The 18529-nt window shown below is 46.6% G+C and overlaps 8 protein-coding genes across 8 annotated transcripts; 4 read left to right on the top strand and 4 right to left on the bottom strand.

The window, feature by feature from the left end:
- Positions 1–288: 288 nt before the first annotated feature.
- N7478_009158 (uncharacterized protein) lies at positions 289–1099 on the top strand (the record flags this gene model as incomplete). The annotated part of the gene is made up of 2 exons (XM_056925372.1): positions 289–349; positions 438–1099. 2 exons carry the CDS (start codon positions 289–291, stop codon positions 1097–1099), a joined length of 723 nt encoding a protein of 240 aa, XP_056778098.1.
- Positions 1100–1546: 447 nt separating this feature from the next.
- Positions 1547–2549, bottom strand: N7478_009159 (aliphatic nitrilase; the record flags this gene model as incomplete). Its single annotated transcript, XM_056925373.1, has 2 exons — positions 1547–2219; positions 2365–2549. The coding sequence occupies 2 exons, from the start codon at positions 2547–2549 to the stop codon at positions 1547–1549; spliced, it is 858 nt and encodes a 285-aa protein (XP_056778099.1).
- An 863-nt stretch (positions 2550–3412) lies between these two features.
- N7478_009160 (sterol desaturase family protein) lies at positions 3413–4459 on the bottom strand (the record flags this gene model as incomplete). Its single annotated transcript, XM_056925374.1, has 1 exon — positions 3413–4459. One exon carries the CDS (start codon positions 4457–4459, stop codon positions 3413–3415), a length of 1047 nt encoding a protein of 348 aa, XP_056778100.1.
- A 1032-nt stretch (positions 4460–5491) lies between these two features.
- N7478_009161 (RTA1 like protein) lies at positions 5492–5725 on the top strand (the record flags this gene model as incomplete). Its single annotated transcript, XM_056925375.1, has 1 exon — positions 5492–5725. One exon carries the CDS (start codon positions 5492–5494, stop codon positions 5723–5725), a length of 234 nt encoding a protein of 77 aa, XP_056778101.1.
- Positions 5726–6935: 1210 nt separating this feature from the next.
- Positions 6936–11014, bottom strand: N7478_009162 (killer toxin alpha/beta; the record flags this gene model as incomplete). The annotated part of the gene is made up of 4 exons (XM_056925376.1): positions 6936–8653; positions 8718–8758; positions 8879–9090; positions 9152–11014. 4 exons carry the CDS (start codon positions 11012–11014, stop codon positions 6936–6938), a joined length of 3834 nt encoding a protein of 1277 aa, XP_056778102.1.
- A 1700-nt stretch (positions 11015–12714) lies between these two features.
- N7478_009163 (uncharacterized protein) lies at positions 12715–13801 on the top strand (the record flags this gene model as incomplete). The annotated part of the gene is made up of 2 exons (XM_056925377.1): positions 12715–12803; positions 12904–13801. 2 exons carry the CDS (start codon positions 12715–12717, stop codon positions 13799–13801), a joined length of 987 nt encoding a protein of 328 aa, XP_056778103.1.
- A 565-nt stretch (positions 13802–14366) lies between these two features.
- N7478_009164 (ankyrin repeat domain-containing protein) lies at positions 14367–16067 on the top strand (the record flags this gene model as incomplete). The annotated part of the gene is made up of 1 exon (XM_056925378.1): positions 14367–16067. One exon carries the CDS (start codon positions 14367–14369, stop codon positions 16065–16067), a length of 1701 nt encoding a protein of 566 aa, XP_056778104.1.
- A 322-nt stretch (positions 16068–16389) lies between these two features.
- Positions 16390–18310, bottom strand: N7478_009165 (alpha/beta-hydrolase; the record flags this gene model as incomplete). The annotated part of the gene is made up of 7 exons (XM_056925379.1): positions 16390–16718; positions 16771–16986; positions 17053–17350; positions 17398–17513; positions 17570–17884; positions 17954–18038; positions 18098–18310. The coding sequence occupies 7 exons, from the start codon at positions 18308–18310 to the stop codon at positions 16390–16392; spliced, it is 1572 nt and encodes a 523-aa protein (XP_056778105.1).
- Positions 18311–18529: the final 219 nt, after the last annotated feature.

The following is an 18529-nucleotide window of genomic DNA, read 5'->3' on the forward strand; positions in this document are numbered from 1 at the left end:
AGGAATCCTGTTTTGTTGTGAGTAGAAGAAATCTCACAGATTTTTTCAAATTCCGACGCGTTTAATGAAGCTTCTGTATTGTGCACTGGGGTCAATATCCTGCAATTTCTCTCCATCTTCATTACACATATTTACTGGGGACTGCAACACCGCATTGAGATATGAAAACCATGCTGATTATTTCGCCGCGGCTCAAGAGCGGGTTGGCACGCTTTGGAGAAACTCAAGGCTGAGGCATGCCCAAAGTCTTTTCCTAGCGGGAGTCTATCTCATGTACGACCTAAAACCATGGCAGGCATTATAACCCTTTCGAATGGCCAGCAATTCATGCTACTGTCATATGATGGCAGTGCGGACCGCAAGGAAATCCGATAGAAACGTACGGAAACTTAGTTCTTTTTGAGCTGTTACCAATGGTGCTAATGAGGTTTACACAGAGTTAGCCTACAAATATGGGTTGGAGAAATCATCATTGACGCAGCTAGCGAATCCCCCATCGCTGCCGACACCACCGGACTCACTCACAATTGACAAGATCTTCGCGTCGAGATTCATCACGGCAGGTCCGGACTCCAAACTTTCCTATGTGCAAGAGAACAGTTGGTACTACTACCTCACCAGGATCACGCTTCGAAAACTGGAGATCCAAATCCATGCCTCATCTGAGCGTTTAAACGACGAGAACTGGCATACTCTCATTGAAACAATGTCCGATACGGAGAAACCTCATCTACAAGATTTCCTCCAATGCATTACAAGCGGTATCTCGGAATTTGAAACCCAGCTCCAGAGCTGCTGGGAGCGATTGGGCTCGGCGATGGATATCAACTTGGACAATGTCACAGTCGGATGTCTCGATGAGCTGGTAGAGTATTTGTGGATCAAGTTCTTTTGGATAAGGCATGATTTGTTGCGCATTGCATTGACCATGGTTCTGTGCTTTGAATCTGAAGCTAAGGAGTCGAGCGCGCTCACAGAGTTTCCGATGGTAGCGGAGACGTTTGTTCGGGATGGCCAATCGTGGTTTGGCAGCCTATGTGGCTGTTATGATAGTTGCTTTGAATACGCACCGAAATCATGGCTCCTGGTTTGGGCCTAGAATTGCTGTCATGTGTGCGCTTGAGGTTCTGGCGGCGCAAAAGCTGGGGAATCCGGATCTAAAGGTACCAGAGGAATTTGAAGATGCGGCGAGGAGACTTGTTGACGGGCTGAGGTGGTGGAGACCGGGTATTTTAGACGCTGGCGATTACTTGAAAATTTTGGCGTCTCTTGATCCTGTTTTTGAAGATGTGTATTGATAAATTGTGACTTTATACTATCAAATCTATTCTATTCAACACCCAGGTACTTCAAATAATCGCTATATTTTTCGTCTTGTTGCGTCCCCTTGCCCACCAATCCCGCAATCTCAGTTATAATCCGTCACGGAGCTGTTCAAAGCCCCGGACAGGAGATATTCAATGGAAACATTTTTCCGTGGCACCAAAGTACCCTCAACATCAGGAATATACCCCGGAAACCCACCATACATTTGCTGAAGCACAGCCTACGAAGCCTGAGAATCAGAGTCATAAGTCTCTGACTTGTCGAAAGAAGTAGTATCAAGACTGTGATAAAGCATAGGATGATCTTCGAAGCTCGCATTGGCACTAATAGAAGCCACGACCTGAGCAAGCGGGCTGCTAACGAAGCTATGCCCAACAGCTGCAACGAAGCTATAGGCACCAGCCAGATTCGAGTAGAGACCAACTGCTCCACTATTCGCCTCTGCTTCCTCCCACCACAGGTAATTGTCATCACCCCGGTCGCCCATGTATGGGAAGGGGCCCAGATGGAAATTCTCGACGTGTGCTTGCATGGGGAATGTCATACTGGGATACCAGTTCTCACCACACTCTAGCATTCCGACTCGAACGTAGGCAGAAGTGATCACCTTGAGCTGGTCCATTGTGCCATCACTGAAAATGTCCCGCTCGACTCCCGATGGGCGGAGTTTGTGTCGGAAGATCAATTCGTCGCCCAAAGGGGAGATAAGGGCTTGAGCCATGTAGAGGTTATCGCCGATCCTTTGAGCAAAGTTGATACCGGCGTAGAGCTTGGTTTCTTGAACGGTAGATACGAGGCGTTTCCATTCTGGGCCGCCGACGACCATCGTGTTCTCGATGTAGGTGGGAAGGTGTGTTTTGGTCCAGTTGTTGTACCCCGACCCCTTGGGGAACCTGGTGGACAATGCGAGGTTAGCATGCAGTGAGATTATTTCAACATAGATGGGGGTTGGAGAAAGTAAATACCCAGGAAACCAGAGTTCAGGAAACAGAATTCAATTGGCGTCGTTTTCTTTGGCTTCATGCATGTACTTGATACCCTGGTCGATCGAAGAGTTCAAGTTGGGGCTTGATGTCGGCCCAGTCATAACTGTACACTGGCAAAGGCCAAGCAGGGGGTGGTGCTCTGACAAGAGCAACTGTGAGGTTGGCATCCTTGCCGGCGGCTTTGGTAAAGCCGGCTTGGAGGGCAATTGAAGCAAGAAAAGTAAAGCTCAGATGCATCTTGGTAGAGATCTTGAAGGTTGGCCTAGTTCCTTACACGCAGGTACATGTCTTGAATTTATAATAAAAAGTGATATCTAATGAATCGCATATCTATCAATGTAGTTCTTATCATTCAATTGAGTTGATTTCTGTCTTAGATGTCGGGAGCCGATCGGCACCCGCTGCTACAATACTACTGCCGATCGGCCCGACACTGATAAGTTCCTGCCTCAATTCGATGCGCAATCAATGCCCTTACTCTATTCCAGGGACGTTATACCTGGGTAGGTTCCATGGGCTTCTTTGGAACCTGATTTTTGGCCTTAGAAGTTGCTCAGTCGCCCTGGAATTGGTACAGTCTTATTTAACCAAATATTCTATAAACTATGAAAGTTTCAGCCTGATCGGACGAATGGTGGTGGAGAAATTAATTCATGACAAATTTTTGATGGGGTGCGACCGGCGGATATCAATACGGTATCACGCAACGGCATCTTAACTATGGTAGTAGTAGTGGAATAGAGTACTGAGTACGGTCATTAATACGGGTGTATTATTGGACTGGGTCATTTGAGGTAACGTGCCAGTACTGTCGAGGTACTACAGACGAGGGCCTTCCTGTCTTAAAGTGCGCTGTAAAGTGCGAGGCAGAGAGAGGAAAGTGTGGACAGCCGTACCACTCAGATACCCAGTGATAATTCGATCAACCTCTGCCCAAAGCATGTCAAGATGACTTTCAGCTTTGCGCAGAGCCTCGACATTTTCTTTAGTACGACGCTTCTCAAAGGGGTAAGTGAACTTTCCATTGGAAGGCTCACCAAGGTATGTACAAAAAGTATTTGACCAGTTGAAACATTTGTTAGATATCCATCACTGCATCTTTAAAACAAGGGAATCTCTGTTACATTGACATAATCAATATTGTCTTTGTGCCCTTCTATACGAGGGATAGACGTGTTAAATAGCCGATCCCATACTAGAGTCTGTTTACCATAGTTATGACTGTTCTTCCAACCTTTGCGATGATGAAGATCATGATCCTCAATTACAAGCTGCATATCGAAAAGCTTCAGCAGCCAGCCCCACGGACTCACAGCAGGGCCCATCATGCGCAAGCCGCTATGCCCCATAACTTCAGTGAACACCACATACGCCTGACAGATCCACCATTCGTAGAAGCCCATCGGAAAGCCCATCAGCTTCATTGACCCGTACGCGAGAAGAGGTGTGGCGATAATATCGAAGAACTCCTGAACCATATCCGCGTAGGCAGTCAGGAGTGGGTTCGGGTGCTTGGTTAGATGGTGGGTTCGGTGAAACCTCCACAGGTACTCAGATTCGTGCGCACATCGGTGGAAGATATAGTACCAAAAGTCGATCATGAGGGGGTATATGCCGGATTCAAAGATTAACCATCCCCATCGAATGGATGATGGGGCTTCACTTGCTCGATAGGCGACGATAATCGAATACATTGGTCTGAACGTGATGACTGATACGAGAGATTGCGCCGTCTTCCTCACTCCCACATCAGGTACACCATCTCGAGCATGTTTGTCACCGTCGAAGTATCCAGTCTTCTCGCCGATTCGGCGGAAAATGTGGATCTCGTGCACGGCCGTGAACTTCAGGGCTAGACTATAGAAGAGAAACACCAGCACACCCGATGGTCGGCCGATGTAGTTGATATAGAGTTCGTGAAGAATGAGCGGGATGGCTGCGTGGGCTAGGATCCAAATGTGGAACTGTATCTCGGGTACATGGGGGACTTTGTCTGTCTTCTGATGAACTGGGACCTCTTTATCTGAGGAGAGGGGATGAACATCCAGGATCTCGATCAGCCAGTGACCCGCATTCCAGCGTGAGCGATCCCACGAACGCCAGGTGGACGTCATGGAATCCATCGGGTTGCGCATAGGAGCAGACATAGCCAGTGAACATGTGGTAGGGTACTGCGAAAAAGACTGGCAAATGTGTTTTTCATTCCTTGCGCGTCGGTTTGGTGGGCGTCATCTATATTTGTATCGAACTTCAATTGTTGGGAAGACATGTGAAGAGTGGGATGAGCGGGTCAACCTAGTCCATAAAGAAGTTGAGAACCGAGGTGTGGGGAACGCTGATCCATCGTGAAGTCGGACTGTTTTTGTTGCAGCCTACAGCTTGGGATAATTATCACCAGCCAAGTGGATGAGGCAATGATTGTAGGAGGAGGCATATCATTTGAGGATGTTTTTCATCCAGTGACCCATTGTCGAAAAATTAACATGATCAATAGATAGCAATCTTCACGCATATTGCCGAGGTGGTGATTTGGTGGATTACGCTATCAACAAATTCCGGCGCCTTTTTCCAATAACGGGATAGTTCATTGGGGTCGGTGGGCCTGAACCTTATCCCAAGTTTGCGCCGCATTCAAGGCGACTAAGTTCATATGAAAAGCAATGGGTTTTGTCGGAAGCCTTGGAATATCTGGGAAAGGCTATGGGAGATCAACGGTGCGTCGATGATGATAATGATGTATGCATGTAGAGGTTAAGATAAGGAGAGAGAGATGTCGAGAATGTTGGTGCCTGACGCAACCAGACCCACTAGTTAGTTAACTAACTAGTTATCCGATCTCCAGAACATGGACAAGCTCTCACATTCTTGCGAGTTGAAGCCAGAAGTAGACATTGATGGCCAGATCTAACAAAATACTCCCACTATACTAACGCCCTATCAGGATCTCCTGCGCCATGGACGGAGCCGGAGCGTGTTAGTTTCTCTCTCAAAAATCTGAAAGGATAGATGACTTACACTTGGAAGGCAGGGCCTTTGCTTGTTCAAGCTTTTCCTTCGCAACTAACCACTACATTACATAATCAAATTAGCTCATAATTTTGAACCACTCAGTAGAAAAGACTCAATACTTGTACGAGTGATTGGGAGGTCTTCTGTTCGCTCTTTACACTGCCATCGTGATGATTCTGATTCGGTCTATTTACCGTGTTATCGAATACGCCCAAGGAAACAGTGGCTACGTCATCAGCCATGAGGTTTTCATTTATGTTTTTGATGCTACAATGATGTTCTTGGTTATGATTGTGATGAATGACTTCCACCCGTCTGTTGTTCTAAAAGGAAACCCGCCCGTTCACTCCAAGGAGCAAAGGGGCGAGCACAATGAAACTGAACTGGAGGAGGCGCGCGTCTAGTTTGTTATGACGCGTGAATTCTTGATCGGACGAGCACTAACACTTTTATTGAACGTGGCACGATTGGCGTATACGGATGCATTTATCATAATTTGGTTTATTTTTAACCCCTGGTTCCTTCAACTTTGTACATCATAAACATGTTTATATTTTAGATCTCATATATCAAATGTTACTGGTTCAAATTATATTTCTTGACTTTAATACAACCATTTTTCTTTCTGCCTAGGCGTAAAGTACTTGATTTGAGAAAGATGCAAAGTGTGTAATTCTGCTGCTATATGAAAAATAAGTCCTCGACAGCGCTGTATGTAAATATGAATTAACATGTACCCCCGAGAGCAGAGAAAGAGATTCCGATGTTGACTAAAGCACGTCACGATTGTCTGGAGTATATCGATCCATAAGCTTGTATCCTCGTGGTGGACAGACTCTGGGGAGATGGGTGAGAGCGGGTGATTCCATCGACAACCTTTTCAGCACTTACGTCTAAGTACGCCTTCACGAAGGAGAAGCATGGTAACAGATGCCAGCGCCACTATTGAAGGACTGCGCGCATTTAGCCAAAGCCAACGTGATTGAAGATTAGACAGAATCTTCGCTCTCCGTCCCCCACGAAGACTGATTGCCATACAGAGAACAAGGAGGATGAGATTCCTATCATCTATAAATATTTGTCGAACCCCAATAAATATGGCTCGTTGGCGACAAGCCTGGTCTCATTCAATAACCAGAAGATCCTGAAGAAGGTCTTAGTGCGACAATTTGAGAACCCCATAGTCGACTCTATGTGACATACGTGTGATGGAGAGATTCGGGTTATCTTAGTATATGAATATATAAACTGAATATCAGAGAGCCAGAGTGTGTTGTTTCTACTAGCTAAGTCCAATACCAAGAATACTTGAACCTTGGAAGCTTTTCCAAGTCACTGCATGTATCTAAAAGAACTTGAAGTTTTTTTTTTTTACAAAGTTTATCATAATGGAAGGGACAACAGTGAGTATTAGTTTTCGATGGATTTGATGTTGAATATGTAAAAGTTGAAAGTCGAAAGTTTTGTTCGTCGTGGATACAAAGCGAAATATTTATTGAATGAAGTTCAAGACCTCCGAGTCAAACAGGCCACTCGGACTCGGAGGCGAGGGCAGAAGCGATGGGTAAGATTATTGTGGTGAAAGATTCAGATGTAGTGAAAAATATTCAGTGTTTACTCCTTGGCAACGCACTTTCCAGTGACCTTTTCAAGACTATTGAGGCCAGATTTAACCTTTGTTCCAAGGTTAGTAATCTCAGTCTCGGTCAGATCACGGCGGATTTTGGCCGCCTTTGAAGCCTTAGAAACGGAAGTCAAAGATCCAAGGTCGAAGACAATGTTCATGATATCCAAAGCAGCGTTGCCGGGGTGCTTGACGATATCCTCAACGCCCAAGCCGATATCTGCGGCAGTTCCGGCGATACTGAGAACCGTAGCCATATCAGCCAATCCCTCAACACTACCCAGAACCTCACCAGCGACAGGAATCAAGAACAGGATAGCAGCGATGAAACCACCAATGATTTCCTCTTCTTTCATTTTCTTTTCCTCTGCGCTGATCTTCTCTGCGACACTCTCTACCTTTGCCATTTGCTCCACAGCTGAGGAGATCATAAGGATAGGAACTGAAATGGCATCAATGACATCGGCTCCACTTCCGGTGAAAGTGTCGGTGTTGATTCCGAACAAAATATCCTGGACCTGTGGATGGAGATTTCCGGACCGAGTAAGACCCTTCTTGGCTGTATCCTTGGGATTGTCGACATCAGATGAATCGTATCCGCTGGCTTTAGGGATGTTGAAATCGCGACCGGTCTTATAACAAGGATCGTCATCTTCAACATCACCGCTGCAGTCATCTTGGAAGATATATGTACCAAACGAGATATACTTTTTGGCTATACCAGTTGTGGTGTAAAGATCGGAGTAAAAATCAGCGGACTTGTCGTCCACGAGTGTCCAGTGTATGCTCTCGTATTGATTGTTCTCACCCGTTCGTTGGAATCGCTGCGAGTTGTCTGGTGGACATGGCTCAGAGATTGTCTGCCATTGGCGCCTTGTCTTTTTTTGTCCGAATTCGTGATCCATTTCGCAGCCGAGACTGTCGCAGCTCTCGGTACAGCTCCCGGTGAAATACTTGCAAAGGTCGCAGTTGTACAATTTGTCGGAGCATTTATCAGCGCACATGAGGTCTTCATCCACCTTGCAGGTGAAGTACTTATTGCCGTTCTTGTAGACATAGTCATGGACCGAGGCGCCAGCGTTGCTTGAAACACTGTCCGCGTAGATCTTGAACTTCTTGTCGTATCCATCATTCATAAGGTCGGTGTAGTTGGACATCGCATCACTCAATACGGTCGACAAAGTGTTCAACATGTATTGAGTCTGGCAGTGTTCTGGAATCGAGTCGGCGGCATCTTCAAGTTCATCCAAAGTGTCATAGCTTGCAGTGCAGTCAGACAAGTCGGGCACATCAGGGCCAGTCCAGTCAGTCTCGGGATTTCCATCATCTCCACTGAACTCAATCAGGTCAATGGCCCAGTCAATGGTTCCGCCAAAGTTGAAACTCTTGTAGTAGCCCTGGCGACTTGCCATAGTATCGCTAGACATGTACGCAGCCCATGTGTCGTTCCACACAATAATATTCGAATTAGATCCCTCGTCATACCACGCTTTGGTCGACTCGTTGAGATTGATCATCTCCTCAATTTCAGCCTGGGCAATAATCCCGGCAGTCTTTGTGCAACGACCTTCCTCAGCGGTAGAATGAAGTCTATTTCCGGTGTAGTGGCAGTTAGGGCCAGTGCAGTCTTTATCCGCCATGCCAAACGAGCGGCCATAGCTTGGAACTCCCACCATGATCTTAGTAGAGTCGACACCAGCCTTGGTAACTAAATGAATCGTGAGTATGCAGACCTGTAGTAACGGTATGTATTAAAGAGAGAAGTCGCTTACTCATTGCTAGGGCGTAATTAGTCTCGGTCAGATTCACTTGACTGCGCAGACAGTTTCCATTAGAACATCCTTCCTGGGTCCACTCCTTGCCGTAATCCCATTGACCTAAATTGAGAACACATGTCAGCTATGCAAACAAAGTCAGAGTGGAGACTTGATACTTGCCGTGCAAATCGTAGGTCATGTAGACGATATAGTCCAAGGTTTTAGACATCTCCTCAATAGGGAAGTTCTTCAGATACCAGTAGGAGGCTGGAGCGGCAATTGAAACGGTCTTATCGAAGGGAAAATTGAGCTTCATGTTCTTGAGGAATGCTAGGTAATTAGCACCATCAGAGGTAAGACCCTTCGGGATGCCAGGAATGTCTTGTTCCTACATGAAATGCATTAGTATGTTATCCAGCAACCGAAGACGAAATTTTCGATGTACTCACTCCAGGATACTCCCAGTCAAAGTCGACTCCGTCCAAACCGTTGGCATCAATAAAGGTGTAGACATTTTCCACGAAGGTATCGACGTTTTTTGGATCCATAGCCTCTCGAAGCTTATCGTAAGTTGAGGTGCTGGTAGAGAAGCCCCATCCACCGAAAGATAAAATCTTCTTTGACCCATAGATATTTTTGAACCCGTCCCATTGACCATATGTATCGTTGATGGTGACATTGAAATCGTCACTAATACCAGCAAAGCCCCAGTGAATATGGGTGTACGTATCGGCATCGATATCGGAAGCACGAAGGTTCAGACAGGGACGGTCATAATTCCAGGACTCGTAATATCCGACCCTGAACTGTTCGGCCGGAGCAGATTCAGATTTCTTTATCTCTGTGCCACAGTTGGAGATACAGCCATTCTTGTTTTTGGGTGCTGTTCCTGGGTTACCAGTTGAGCCTGTGACATTGGTACAGTACTCAGGAGTGATACCACACTGACCCCAGATGTCGCAGCATGACTTCAGCGGACACTGGTTGAGATCAGCAAGTGCGGTACCATTGGTTGGTTTCTTTGTTCCAGTGACTTGAGGACCACACTGTGCATTTGAGAGTGCTGCTGGCATTGGCGGGTCGCCCTTGCTCAAGCAGATATAGCTACCAACTTGAAGGTTGTTGCAGCCGAACCAGCCCCAGGTAGTGCCGTCATTGAAGTCACTGATATCAGAGGCCTTGATTCCATTTGCAGCCGCGATTGTGCTGCATTTGTCATTTGACTGGACCTTGTACGAGTGGCAGGAGCCATCCTTGTTTGCCTTGGGGGCGATGTCTGGAAGGGTTCCCGCATCACAGCACAAACGTGTACCAACGGGTAGATTATTGCAGTCCACATCGTTATCGGTATTGTACTTCTTAAAATCGGCCAAGGAAACACCACAAGCCTTTGCCATGCTTGTACAGGTATCTCCCCCGCCCACTGAGGTAACTTTGCAATCGCCGCGTTTAGACAGCTGGTGATCGGAAACCGTGCTGTTGCTGTTAGTGGCGGACTGAGAAGGTGTCTCAGAGATCTTGACAGCGTCGATGGTAGTGCTGGTCCCAACGGCCTCAGCACATTGACCTGCATGCCATGATGCCACAGACTTTTGCACTGAAACTAAGTTTCCAGTCGTATCAAATGCAACACCGACAATAGATTTCGCATTGGAAACATCATTGCAGCGCTGCATGGTCATGCTCTCAACATCCTTGGCGCCCGAAGATTGTTGGCGCATATGCTCAAACACAGATGAGACGGTTTTTTTATTGTTAACGGCAGACCCCAGGTATACTCCCACTGCAACACCCTTGTAGTAGCCAAACACATGTCGAGTATCACAATCCGCATAATTCACAAAGCTATCTTCGGTATGCTTGAGGATAGCTTGGAATGTACTGTCAGAAGTGGAAGAATTTCCTGTAACAGTGCTCAAATCCAATGATATGGTTCGCTTTTCACCCGAAGGGCAAGAATCAGAGTCTCTGGTGTGGAAACGCCTATGGGAGATTCCGTGATGGCCTTTGGTAGAGGAATGGCTAGTTGAAATAGTTGAGGTACTTTCGCTGTCGGCTGTGCTGTTTGCAGTGCAGACAAGGAGTTTGGTAATGCCTTTTTCTGCCTCGAGGTCTGTGTGAAGTGGAATGTTTAGCAGCATAGGCTCGGTGCAGTACCGGATGCGGTCGACTGAGGAGTAGACAGTCCATTCATCGGAATCGGTGGTGCAGGGAGCTGGGCAAGGTTGCAACGAAGATTGAAAGGCATTTGACATGGAAGCAACAGACATCAATGCCAAGCCAATTGCTGGCGTGCCCTTGGGCAGCAGCATTTTTGCAAAAGTCCAACTAAAAACAAAAAGAAAAAAGACCTGGTGATAAGGGAATGAATAGGTCGTCGGAATCAAAGAAATTGAGAAGAAAGAAGGATATACATCCAAAAGAGTGTAATGTATGAACGAGAGAATCCGAAAATGCTGGGTTGAATGAAATTCCAAGAAGGCGTAGAGACTCGCCTACATATAGGAAATCAGAAGCTACTCTACTTTCAAACTACAGAACCGACTTCTCCTGTACGAAGCAGCCATTTCTCCTGCACTAAGTCCCGGCTTTCCGGTGAGACGACTATGGGATCCGCATATCGAAAGTTCGAGGGCTCCATTTGGGGCCAAAGACCACGCTCCGTCCATTGTTAGCACGGACAGCTGTCAAAGATTTCTGGTGATATCCAGTTTTTTCTTGAGCTAAGCTGTCGATCCCAATACAAACCGCGCGCAACAACAAAAAACACCCCCCACTCATTTGATCCACCTGTAAATATCTGTAATGCTCTGTCGCGGGTAGTAACAATCCAAGGCCGATGGCAGCATACCTGTAAGGCTCCAGATAGGACAGGCCAAGAATGGAAAACCTGCAACATAGTAATAATATCCGTAGAAATTTGTAGTAAATTTTGAGCGGAGATGTACTATTTTGACACACGGACTTCTCCACTAAGTCTCAGTGATTTCCTAAAAATTGAATATATGTGATAAGCAATGCTACAAATGCAAGTGGAGTGCATCTCTCTGTATGTTGAACCCTTTGCGGCTGTATATTAAGCTCAAAACAGAGTTTGCAGCATGTAGGTAATGGTGCCGCTGTCTGACTAAATGCCGAAGATCTTCAGTTCGGTAGAACACCGGGGGCTGAGGATTGGTCTACTCATTGCGGAGCATTTTTTTCATCGCACAAAATGCCCAAAATGAACCCTGATCGCTATCGCTTGGCCCCAAGCGAGCCGTCAGTATCCACAAGGGGGCCGTGATCTGCACAGGGTAACCAGCTGCCAAGAACGGGATGATCAAGCTTCTTCAACACAATCCGTCAAGCCTTTTATGAAAGCTTGGCGGATTTGATACTGTATGTATCGCAACTGTAAGATCAATGTTCTAGGCAACCATTCGCTTCTTTTTTTTATCAAAAGAAATGGGTTTAAAAACCGGCCTCACCTTTTCCCCTTATCATTCCCCGAGCTATATGGGCCCAACCCCTACCATGGTCCAACTCGTCCGGTGGTTTGACCCCTGCCAAGACTAAGTCCGCGCACTAACTGACCCCATCCTGCGCGCTAAATTAGTACCTCGCATTCTACAGTATCGATTCCCATAGCTCCCAAACACTAATTCTGGTGCAGCATTACAAGCTTTCCGAAAATATTTCAGAGTATAGAGGGTGTTTGGCCATTCCATTACAACAAATGAACCCCCCACTCCGTTATTTACAAATTTGGGGGCCATAAGACCCTTTCCCGTTCTATCTGACTATAGTAAAATGAATAGGGGTAGCGCCAATTCCCGCCAATGCAATTTTCAACATGTTCTTATGCATAAGAACATGGTAGCACTGCCGACTTTGTCTAAAACTTTGTCTCGAGTGCGGTTCTTCATCCTTATGTCGCAATAAGGACTTCCCTTCATTTCCAACTGTCGTCAATCATTCAATCTCTTCAACTTTTTCCAATCGTTACATTCCTTTTGTCAACATCAGCAAGATGAAGTTCTTTACACTTCATCTTGTACTGTTACTGGGTACCTTCCTAGGCCCAGTAGCCGCGTACGACAAACGCGGTACCATTGAAAAGTAAGACTATACCAAACTCGCAAGATTGTTCTGGTGGGGTTACATCAAGCTAATTGATACCTCAAAGTATGTCATATTATTATATGTATCTACTTGAAAGTCTGGATGGAAAGACCAGTGATACACGATCTGTTGCGCCGGGTTGCGCAGCAAAGATGATCGGAGAGGACCAAAAGGACGGAAAGTGTGACCTTAAGCAATTTCTAAAGTACATTTGGTACCCAAGAATAGGCGCAGGGAAGTTTCCAAAAGATCCGTCTGATAAAAACTCGGAAAAGGTCACAAAGACGGTCTATGGCATAAACGGGAAAGACATTCTAGATGCCGATGGCCAGCCAGCGAGCCTTGAGGTTGCTCTGAGCAAACGTAAAGATTTGGACGAATTCGCCCCTTCACTGGATAAACTTTCGAAGCAGCAGATCAACTGGGAGAACAAAGGCGCCCTAATCAAGCTATTCGGCAATTTATATAAGGCTGGATACACCGACGGTGCCGATTCAGCGCGACTTGTTCGCGGCGCCACCAGCTACACCGAAGCTCGAAGCCAAGTTACGAAGTTTCTCCCCCATATCGCTTCCAAATATCCAATGGTTGAGAAACTAAGCTCAAAGCCCAAAGATTACAGAAATGGGGCCAAATTGGTTGAAGCAGCTCAAAACTGTGTCGAGTCCGCTTACAAGACACGACTCTGGGATTACGAGACCTTCCGTATCGGCCAAAACGGTCTCAAGAAGCGGCTTGATACAAAACATCCAGAGCTGAACGTCCAGATCAAAACCAAAAAGATCAATACTGGTCTGGGATTTCCTGATTTTAACGCACTTGATGCCGATGCCACTCTTTCTGCCAATCCAGATTTGACTAAGGATCAGTTAGTTACAGCTTGCAAGGAGCAACGCACTCGCGGTGGCACAGACAAGGAGCATTGGACAGCCTTGCAAGCTGCGGTAGGCTCAGTCTATAATGGCCAGTGTGAGCGGGTCAATGTCAAACTTTGATCACATTTTTCGACTGTCTCGATATTCTGCTCCGTTGGCAAATAGTTGGAACAATTTGTGTGTCTTGTATCTATTTGCATTTCGACCTAAAAACGAGGTATCAAGTTGCGGCGGACTTTTCTATGTCCGTCTCATATTTCAGATACGTGGTATAAATGCCATATAATTACTCTTTATTCTCTTGATATTTCTCCCGATCTGATGGCTTGGTCTATTTCCTTTTTCTGTCCCCGTTTTGTGGACAATTCGAATGGCCGGAGTATCGCATACATACACAATGTAACCTTGGAAGGAGTGGGGCACTAACCCCTATCCCTGTGCTCCATATATAGACCCACTGTGCCAAAAATTTATTCCTGTAGACTGCCGATCAAGGGTGTATGTAATTAATCAGAAAGTTCTGTTAACCCTGGGCCGGGCAATTATTGGACCGCACAGCGTGTAGACGTGTGGGGTGGGGGTACGCTCCTTCTCCTAAGACTAGACACTTCTCTTCCGGCGTTTTCCTTCCTTCTCCCTTCCCGCTGCACCCCACATACTTGAAAATAATTGACAGACAAGCAATATGCGAGTACGAATCCGGGATTTCGCTGTTCTCGAGCTTTGTCGAGCTGCAGGTAACCAGAATATTAGACTCGTCGAGGATCTGTTGGCTTCAGGTGTCGATCCAAATGCACGTTTCGATGACTTAGAATCCGTGCTCTCCGGTGTGGAAGAGGGCTGGGCTAGCGGCGAGAAGAATGCTCTACCGCCCAGATTTTATGAAGATGAAAGTGAGGAACCGCCTCTTTATGGGGCCACCAGGCGTGGTGGCAGGGATAAGACTTGTATCACTCGTCTGATGAAAGCCCTACTCAAACATGGCGCAGACCCTTATGCTCTATTCCGTCAACCCATAATCCTCCACCAAGAGCAACCTCTCTTTCCAGGGAGTTCCGTTGATCTGGAAGAGGTGAGTGATGAAACGTTAGATCTCGACTATGGCTTTTTTGCCCGGCGCGGAATCATCGACGAAGCGCGTAAGTCGGAATTTGAACGCCTCAGTCTTGATCCAAATTCAGATCCGAACGCTATCTTTGATTCTTATGAATTTGTTGGTAGCCCCTTCGGCAATAATGATATGGGAGACTGGATCGACTATGAGGATCGTTTCCCGCATCCATACGGTGTACGCAGCGTGCTTCATTCTTTACTTGAGATGGGTGTATTTGTGCAGCCTATACTCGACTTCCTAGGAGACCAAATTGACGTTGAACGACGAGATCCCCAAGGTCGCACATTATTCCTGGCCGCTTGTCTAAGCAGGCTCGGCTTAGATGGCGCGGTTGATGGAATCTATACCACTGTCAGTGATGCTAGAAGTGACAAAGGAATGGCTGAAAACCCATTCCCACAACCCGATAATGCATGGAGATCATTTGAGCGCCCCTCTACTACACGAAGCATTGGGCCATCTCTACTTGATTTTTTTATTTCCCATGGATCAAACCTATTGGCCGTGGATAACTACGGGAGAAATGCCTTTCATCTAATTTTTGACGAAGAAAAGCATGTAACGGATCTGCCTTCCATCAACGATATAGCGATCAAATATCTAGTCAAAAGCTGCCCCAGTCTTGTCAACAAACCTGATAAGGCCGGGTTCTATCCCCTTCATATGGCGATACGATGGATGGGCATCGGTGGCCACTCTGGCTGGACTCCCGTATACGCCCCTGAGTCACTTTATCAAGTCGAAGTCCCTGTCAATGAGCTCCTTTCTGCCGGCGCCGACCCACTAGTCCGTGATAGTCGAGGAAATACTGTCCTTCATTATCTTGCGGCGAGTAAATTGGGAGAGAAAAATCATCGCGTGGGTCACAAACAAAAGCGTTTGCTTCAGGTATTCCTCGACCGAGGGGTAGACCCCAAGACGCGCAATGCGGATGGCCGCACAGCATTAGAACTCTTTTTTACGACCGGGAATGACGATCAAGTTCATCATGACCAGTTAGACGATCAGGAAGGCTACCGCATTCTCTGTGAAGAGGTTCTTGGCATTTTTGTGAAAGGGGGCTATGACATTGAAGAGAGAAATGAAGAAGGGCAGACACTGCTTCATCTGGTAGGCACCCTGGCTTCTGAGAGGGCAGCCGCGTGGTTCAAAGTTCTCCAGGCTAGGGGGCTCGACCCTTTGGCAGAAGACAAAGAGGGAAATACGCCTCTGGGATTGGCGAAGAAGAATGATGAGCTGGAGCGGTTCATGGTCAATGACAGAATTGAGTAGACGAAAAAACATACTTATACTATCTTGAACCTCATTTTACTAATCAATGAATCTGAGGGTACTACCCATTTGAGCTTGTATCTATCTTTTGATCTGTTCTACTGTGTGGTCAATAAGGTTGATGAGAACTTAATACAATTCACAATGCTCGCCCGGATAGGTGGAACCGTATTGTAAATTAACAGAGCTGATATAGCACTAACCTCAAACAACAACCCACCCACTATTTACTTCATTGCCCATTTCCTTTCGAGCGTAAGCACCCCGAAACCCAACTCTTATCATCTTCCACCTTCTATTCTTGATGGCCAGTGCAGGCGTACTAACCATCGATTCGAAATGGAATCGACGAATTATGGCAACCAGCATCTAACCAACCTCCAGTGATATTCTTCACTGTCGTGCCATTTCCAAATTCCAGGACGATTCCACCATCGGAAGCACTGGCATTGAAGGCAGGCCAGCCAAGAGTGGAAAACGTGCTGCTATTCTTCATATATGCTAGGAAAAAGTCCTGCATAGTCCTAGAGGTATCAACCTCTAGCTGGCTGACCTCACCTACATCCAAGTGGTAGGTACCGAATATCATAAAAAGATCTGTCCAGTGGAAGGCTCCCAACCAAGGGACTGGACTGATGTTGGTGAAGTTTCCTGGTATATGTCAGTCTATAGTCATCTTAATGTGGATATAGTAGATATTGACCGGCCCAGTAATAGCGGTAGGTGTCAAGACCAATTGACTCCCGCCGTTCAGAGTCTAACAGAGCACGGCAATCCGATACTCCCTCATTCATGCTCACGTCCGTAGCATTGGTGCTCGGATCTTCCCTAGCTGTGTCGGATCTGATCGAGGGGCCTGGGGCAACCTTCCCTTCGGCATATCGACTCGCCTGGTCGGAGAAAATATATCTCTCGTCGGCTGGAGACGTTAGTAACTTCCTTATTCAGAATTTGTCTCCGCGGGCAACAAGAAACTTGAACTTACGAAGGTACTCTGCGAAAGAAATTGACGGGGTACCATTGTAGCGATTTATATATTCTTCGATCTGAACCCAGGATATTTGACGCATGCATTCCAGCTCTGCGTCTGCATCATCCCCGTAGTTGCATCCAAGCCCTTTCGCGACGATATCGAAGTCTTGATAGACATCTCCGGCAGTGGTGATATTAATTGAATCCGACGCTCCTTGGGATATGACGCCAAACTTTACTGCAATAGGGTCGTCCGGAAAGGCAAGAGTGTACAGATGAGTGAGAAGTGCTCCTTGACTTTGCCCCCACAACTGTTTATAAGTTAGACAATGAAATGGCACGCAAAGGGGAAACCAACGAAGATATTGTTCTTATCGCCACCAAAGGCTTCGATATTCTCATACACCCACTCAACCGCAGCCCTAACGTCAAGAAGACTAAGCGAAGTTTCATTCAGTGCCCTCGACTTGGGATCTAGCAAATAATCAATTTTGGTGCGAATTCGTATTCAGGAAGTAGTATTGTCTTACTGCCAAAAATATTCACGCGATAGTTTATAGAGATTGCGATATGTTCCTGAGTACGCGAGACCCAGGGTGTGGGTATCTGAGAAGCAATGTCTATTCCACCTGTAATTCCACCGCCACCGGTAATAAACAGCGACACTGGCAACGTGGATGTTTTATTAGCATATGCAGGGGTCCACACCGCAAGCGATAGACAGTCTTCGGCGGTCGACCAAGCTGTAGAGCTCTGATTCAAGTTTTCGCCAATACTGATCAGCAGGTTCGCAGGCTGATACGCATTCCATATACTCCATGCCGAAGGAACGTATTGTGGACAAGCTAAACAAAGTGTCAGCTTTTGAATCGTGAATGGGCTTGAATTCAAAGGCTTCACGACTAATAGCTTACCAGGACCAAAGAATGTAGAGTCAATTTTCTTCGATGATCTCTCCTGCTTGTTTGGGGGCATCCAGCGAAGATCACTAATTGGAGGCTATATCAAGATGTCAGCTAGTTGACAGCAGATTCCGCTCATGGCCTCGTGGCACTCACCTTGGCGAAGGGGACTCTGAGAAATTGTCGGACGTTGGGGTAGGTATCGTTCAACATGCCAATGAATGTCCCTGTTTGTGTTTCCACGGTGAGATTCGACCAGTTTGACAGTGTGCGAGGAGCCTCCCATGTCAAGTTTGCGTAATAAGGCTGGTCTTGATAGCCTAACACCAGACCGACGAGGCCTAGTAGACCAAGGCTGGATATTCTCATTTCGCTGGATGAAGTATTTCCGTATAACAAGCGACCAGTAATTGTGTGGCGGGGTTTGAGAGTGATCTCAATTTATTCTCTCCGGGGTGTTTATAAATCCCAACCGGATCACTGCATCTTCTTGTTCCCCACGCAATTTGACGATATCCACCCTTCTCCCGAAGTCGGCCCATGAGGATTAGAGGGGTTCAAGGCCAAGAGGAACCATGGCCAACCATG

The sequence above is a fragment of the Penicillium angulare genome, assembly GCF_028827245.1.
Source record: "Penicillium angulare strain IBT 27051 chromosome Unknown utg000005l_segment0_segment0, whole genome shotgun sequence".
Classification (NCBI taxonomy): Eukaryota; Fungi; Ascomycota; class Eurotiomycetes; order Eurotiales; family Aspergillaceae; genus Penicillium; species Penicillium angulare.